General features: G+C 39.0%; 1 protein-coding gene across 1 annotated transcript; it reads left to right on the top strand.

Moving 5' to 3' along the window:
• Positions 1 to 1,500: 1,500 nt before the first annotated feature.
• On the top strand, positions 1,501 to 2,570 carry LOC108066044 (uncharacterized). The gene is made up of 2 exons (XM_017154370.3): positions 1,501 to 1,617; positions 1,672 to 2,570. Exon 2 carries the CDS (start codon positions 1,675 to 1,677, stop codon positions 2,443 to 2,445), a length of 771 nt encoding a protein of 256 aa, XP_017009859.2. The 5' UTR covers positions 1,501 to 1,617; positions 1,672 to 1,674; the 3' UTR covers positions 2,446 to 2,570.
• Positions 2,571 to 6,700: the final 4,130 nt, after the last annotated feature.

Below are 6,700 nucleotides of genomic sequence, written 5' to 3'. Positions count from 1 at the left end.
AATTAAAACAAAAGACTTGGACAACGAACTTGGATTTGAAGGAAAAAATACTTTGGAAAAAGGTTCAATGAACTTTTAACACTTTTAAACTTTAGAACATAAACTAATACTTAAAAAAAATAAAATTATTTTAAATAAGTAAATAATAATACATTATTTAATAATTAATTAAAATATTTGAAACATTTAAAAAAAAATTAAATAATTTTATTTAACAATTTAATATATTAAGATAAAACTAAATTGAAAATTAAAAGTAGTTACTTACAAAATTAAAATCCCATTTTGTCTTGCCCATCTCATTGATCTATATATTTTTACAAATTGTGATTATTTTGGGTAACTCATGGGTAACTCAATTTCAGTCAACATTATGAGTTTCCTGTTTATGAAGAGTGAGGGTATTCGGCGGGTTCCCACCCTGTACTTAGCCATGTTTTATGGCGGTCCGCGAGCATGATTGTCAATTGGCCAGCGGCACATCCTGTCCAGATCCATGAGATTCCATGTGCCAGATCCCAGATCGTAGTTTCAAGATCCCAGCTCCGAGATCCCAGACCCCAGTACGAAGTCGAAGTCGAACGGCCGACGGCCTGCAGCTTTTTGTCTTTATTAGCGTTTTGGCAATAAATCAAAGCGCCAGCTCTCAGCGACGACGACTCACATGTGGCCCTGGTACTCTATACTCGGTACTCGTACTGGAAATGGCCAGTTTGTCCCCCAGAGATACCTTTAGACCAACCCCCTCCACCACTAGATATTTCTTTTTGTTTACTTTACATGCGCATAAACGACGTTTGACCGCCCGGCAATATTTCAAAATTAATCCAACTGCCAGCGATGACGAAGTGTGGCTCACTTTCCAAGCGTCGCGTATTTGTCCAGTTTTTATTTGTATTTCTATTTCCATTTCCCCCGCTAGAAGAGTGGGGAAAATAAATCAATTGTGAATTGCGGTTTGCCGGTTAGTTGGGTTATTACTCAATCTCTGTGGTCCCATTGGTTTTTATTCGTTTACCGCCACAGTTCCCTTTTATGGCACACGGACAAAATTAATTGCCCGACTAATGAAGCACAGCATTGAGCAGGCGATCGCACAATGAGATCTACGATAGCTGAAATCTGATATGTGATATGGCCACAAACTCGAGATGTCGAGATGGCTTGGAAAACGGAGATAAACGACAGTCAGCTCAATTGAAAGGCAAAATGACTGTTTCTTATCTGTTCGAATGCGGGGAGGAAAGGATAAAGATAAGTTTTCTATTTGAAAATATTAAAATACAGGGTATTTCCTAAACTGTTGAATTGCTGAATTGTTGAGAATTCAACAGAAAATTTCAGCAATTAAGGGAACGACCCAAAATGGTTCCTGTTGAATTTTCAAACAGCTGTTGTAAGGTGACAACTCTGGGTTTCAACGATCGATAGAATTAATATCGTATCTTACTGTTTTATATCGATATTTTTGCTAATAAAGCTTAGTATCGGTTAGGTGACAACCCTGATACTATCTGGAAAATTATCTCAGCTTCCAGGAAGTGTGACGTTTGGCAGAAAAAGACAAGAAGGCCTGGATTTTTCATTCAATTGTTATAAGGAACTTTTTGCACTCCGGTAAGTCGTGATACATTTAAAAACTATTTCTAAATACTATATTGTGATTTTAAGAAAATGCCGGCCAGACGAAGTCAGCGGGAACCCGCGGCTCCAGCAGCCAATTCCCGCTCAGAGATGAGTCTTCGTGGAACTCGCAATCCGAATGCCCAGGCTGCAGCACCTCGTGGTCGGGGATCCGCTAGGGGCAGGAATGCTCCTGCATCAACGGCGGCAACTCGTGGACAAAGTGGTGGCCGGGGGGCAATGGGGGGAAGGAACCTCGCCGAAATAACAACAAATCTGGCATCTCTGGCCAGAGAAGTCAATCTGCCAACCGCAAGTGGATCGAACCCACCCGGAAATGCATCTGCTACTGGGGCAGTTGGGGGACCAACCAGGACCTTATCCACCTCTAGACTGCGAAAGGAGTTGGCTAACTTCTACAAGGAGGAATCAGAGGGATGCAAAGTGGAACTGGAAAACGATAACCTCTACCACTGGATCGCCACTATCCCAGGACCCTCGGGAACACCTTATGAGGGCGGCCGCTTCAAGATGTGGTTAAAATTTCCCGATAATTATCCCTTCAAAGCGCCAGATCTTCTGTTCAAAACAAAGATCTATCATTGTAACATTAATATCTCAGGCCTCCTGTGCCTGGACATTCTCAACTACAATTGGTCGCCGGCTTTGTCGGTATCGAAGCTCCTCATTTCGATAATGTCCTTGCTGGCCGATCCGAATCCAAACTCACCCCTGAATGCGGAAGCTGCCAGTTTGTACAGGAAGAATCGCACTAAGCACGATGAGAATGCCCGCAAGTGGACCGAGAAATATGCCAAATAGTTTCGATTATTGTGTTCAGTGTTCAGGGAGCTTAAATCCCTTTAAGTATTCGTTTGAGTTTATAAATTAGTTGGTTATTGTTAGTGAATACATGTTGAATATTATTGTGGGTACCCATAATGGGTACTCAAAACATACATACGTAGATTCAAAATAAAAAAAAACAAACCTTAGTTATTTTGACTTTTAAATTAAATTAAATTTTATTTAATACTTTGAGTACATAATTATTCAATTATTTATTATTCTAGTAATTCACAGTATTTTCTGCGAGTGCGGATATAGATACATATACGGTATAGGTAATTTCTGGGTTATCCATCATGGCTCGTGTTTATCTGCTTATATCGCCGTCAGTGGCTGCCTTCATCTATCAGCATATTTGAAATGCCCCAGCATCAAAATCAAACTAATTGCAAGCCTAACTTCAACGTCATGCCTTAGTTAACTCAACATCGAACCTTTCCACATATAAGATGAAGGGGGAGGGGGTTTCTTGGGGCACCCAACTGCGTTGGCCCATGTCAATGGGTCCGTTTGTCGTGCCTCGAGACATGAAAAACGAATTCAAGTCAAACTCTGAGACTCTGGGCTCAAATCCGAAAAGCAAACGCACGTGCCGCACAAGCGAAACAACTTCATTTTCAGATCATTTGTGGGGCTGCAGCGGAAAAACCCCCCACTCACTCCTCTTATACCATACCTTTCGGAATGGAGGTTGTAGAGCACTATTTTTGACATTTCTGTGGCGCCAGCTGAACAACAACGGCCAAGATCCCAGCTGACATGCGTCAAACAACAATCAAAATACATTCGTTGTTTGGCTTTTTTATTTTTATTTTTATTTCTATCCCCAAAACGTGTGCTCGCTGGGCCGGCCATTCATTAGGAACTCGTTTTTAACTTCTTTTTCGAGGCCCGAGAATCGCTTCGATGTGTGACAGAAAATCGTTGGGATGTTGTCGACTGCCAATTAACCGAATGACCAAAAATGCGTACAACATCGTAGACTGGCTCCATATGGCGTTTATATGTTGTATTTATATTTTTTTATTTTATCAAACGCCTTGAGATCTCACTTATGAAATCCCAGAATCATTAGTATCCCGATTTTACGTGACAATTTTTAAGACAAAAGATAAGATCCAAACATATGTTTTATTTTTATTGAATTAATTTTTAAAATTGTGTTTTGTTAATATTTTTGGCGACCATTTTGCTTGACATTTTTTCCCCCGAAAGATTAAAATCAAAAGCAAAACGGTAAAGGAAAAATGCAGTTTGTGAATTATTAAGTTGTTTTCTCTGCAGCCACGGGACTTAAGTTAATTAAAACATTTTTGATTTAAGTACGAGTTTCTCCCCTATTTTTTTTTATTTAGCCAATTCATGCATTTTGGCCTCTTGGCGCAACACTTTAGCCAAACAATTTTGGTCGAGTAATTTTCCTGAGCCGAAATCAACTGGCAAAAGGCCGCAACTGAAATGCAAATGCAGGCAATTTTTCTATAATATTGTTGGGAGGATTTTGCAGTACCCTAACGAAAGGTTGATCGGGAAATCTATGGGCTTTGTTCGAATCTTGGGAATCCCGGCGATAGAGTATCTCTGACTTGATTCGTTGATTTTGTTAATAGCTTCGATTTTCCTTCCTTTTTTCTTTTTTTTTTTTTTGTGAGCCACCAAAGTTATTTGACTTTCAAATGAGCTGAATGCGCGAGCAGCCTGCGGCAGTTTTTCAGTATCTGTTTTTTTATGAGTTTTTCCGCAACATTTTCAACTGCCGCGATTTCTGTGGCAATTTGCAATGCAAAACTGCCGAAAACAAAGAAATGTTTTTCGGTCTGCCAAAACGGACGACAATAAAAAGCGACAGTTGACTCGTGTTGCAAGATATATTGTTGTTCCCATTGTTTGACAATGTGATGTGCAAAGAGCCACCGAAGTTAACTTGGGAATAGAGCTGGCAAACCAATAGATAATTCCCTCGATTGTATCGATTGTGGATTTTTAAGGGCACGATTAAGATGATTTTGAGATTTATTGCTATATTTTAATGAATTTAATGAAGGTTAAATTAACTTACACAGCAAAAAAAACACAATAGTTCTTAAAAATCTTAAGGGAAATTTAAAAAAATAATTTAGAGCTATGAAAAAATACTTTATAAATCTAAGAGATTTTTCAAAGAATTGTATTAAAGTAAATTATAAAATAAAATAGAAAATGAAATAAATTATTAAGAATTTTCATATTTCATCAATAAAATAGTATTGCAATTTAGATATTTAAGTTTTTACCCCCATAGTAGGACCATCTCTATCCAAAGATCCAGCCAGGAAGCCAACTTAGTGGGTCAAAACGCATTCTTCCAACAAAGGCGACCACAAAAATGAATAATTACGGGCGAGCATTGCCGGATAATGGCACATATTTATGGCCCAAACGATGGAGTTGTCTCCTCGCCAAGAAATAAAGTAGCAGAGTAGCCAAGTAGCAGAGTAGCAACTGGTAGCAGAAATATGTCCCGGTAATTTACCAAACATATTATCACAACAATGTTGGCGGCATTAACGGTGCTTTCCATACGTGTAAGGCCACTGAAAGAGCCGCCTGAGAAGCTAAAAACCAAAAAAAATCAAACCTGGCCAAATGAAATATTTGTAACACATTAGCGCAAAGCGATTTCTAATGGCCGAAGCATTTGTTACCCCGAAGTCGGGGATTTAGTCGGTGAACCGTGCAGTTTCGCCGAATCCCCAAGTGCCCAAATGCCGGGCCATAACTCATCTGTTCTCCCGTTTGAATCTCGGCCATAATTGATAGTTGGGTATCGCCGCTGTAATGGAGATATTTTTCCCGCGAAATGTGTAACCTAAATGATTGCCATTTTTGGATCACCACTGCGGTTGTTTGGCCAAGCTGGCCAAATCGCGTCAATCGAATTGATTTTAGGGAGTGTAGGAATTAATAGAGAAAATTTGAAGTTACAGAAAATTTTGGATTTGGTAGGGAGGTTTTCATTATATCACTACTTATTGTCTAATTAAATCTGATTGGGTTTGCTTGGGGAACAAATCAGTTCTTAGTTTAACCCTACACTACAGTAAGAATGTTTGGTGAAATCTTGGAAGTTGTAACTTTACTGGTTTCGTACTTTGTTTTGATACGTTAAATTTGATTAAAAATTTTATAAAATCTTAATTTAAGTTAAGAAAAAATGTCATAAATTATATGAATTCACCTTTGATTGTCGAGTGAAAGCCTAACATTTTCCCATCTAAAATCGAGCTGAACTGCGTTTAAAGTGTCTCCAATTCGGTTGAATGCTCACTGCACATTCCACATTCCGTTGACCAACTTGCGTCCAAACATCCAAGCACTCTGAATGCCTTGCACTAACATGAGCATAATTAAACAAATATTTACACACTTTAGTTGCCCAGTCACTTACTTACCGTTTTGCTTCTGCAGAAGTTGCTTTTGCTGCTGTGACATTTGTTTTCGTTCAACTAACGAAGTCTGGATCGAAAACCCTTTGGTTTGGGAAAATTTTCCCTTTTACTTGTAGGAAAACGAAATACCAATATGCCACCGTGGAAAAGACAAACAAGTCGCTTGTTTGCAGACTTTGACTTGACTATGATTTTCCACTGATTTTTATGGCTTTATGAAGGGTTTTTTATTGTTTTTTATTGGCTCAATTAAAAGGAGAAAAGAAAACACACTCGACATACTCGAGTGATATTCATAACCGAAATTCCAGCACGCTTTATGACGTCGCCCGATTTCTGTCCAGATTATTCACGGTTTTATTTCTTGAATATTTTTTATATACTTTTTCTTATTGCTCTTTTCACTGGAAATCGGCTTTCAGTTGATTTTTCATTGTGCGCGGCTCAGAAAAAATATTAAAATGAATCTCGTTGACGAAATCTTTATCGCGGAGGTAACCCTATATGGTTTTTGGGACTACCGTTCGGAGTCCCAAAGTGCTTGACATCGTTTTGGGTAGCGAGATCGCAGCGAGTGAAATCCATCCATCCATTGTGCCCATTAATTTGTCAATGATAATTCGCCGTCTCTTTATAATTGCTGAATGATATAACTCGCCGTCACAATCGATCAATTTGGCATACATAAATTGTGCTTTGTCCGCGCGGAGATCGCAGTGAGTGAGTTATATATCCCCGTGTTTATATATCTCTTACCCGGGCACGATCTGTGATCACAGTTGCTGCTGTTGCAGTTGCTG

Source organism: Drosophila takahashii, chromosome 3L (genome assembly GCF_030179915.1).
Source record: "Drosophila takahashii strain IR98-3 E-12201 chromosome 3L, DtakHiC1v2, whole genome shotgun sequence".
NCBI lineage: Eukaryota > Metazoa > Arthropoda > Insecta > Diptera > Drosophilidae > Drosophila > Drosophila takahashii.
This window is presented reverse-complemented; position numbering and strand designations above follow the sequence as displayed.

Excerpts from the sequence above, each read along its gene's own strand:
- LOC108066044 (XM_017154370.3), top strand. The coding sequence starts at position 1,675 with ATGCCGGCCAGACGAAGTCAGCGGGAACCCGCGGCTCCAGCAGCCAAT.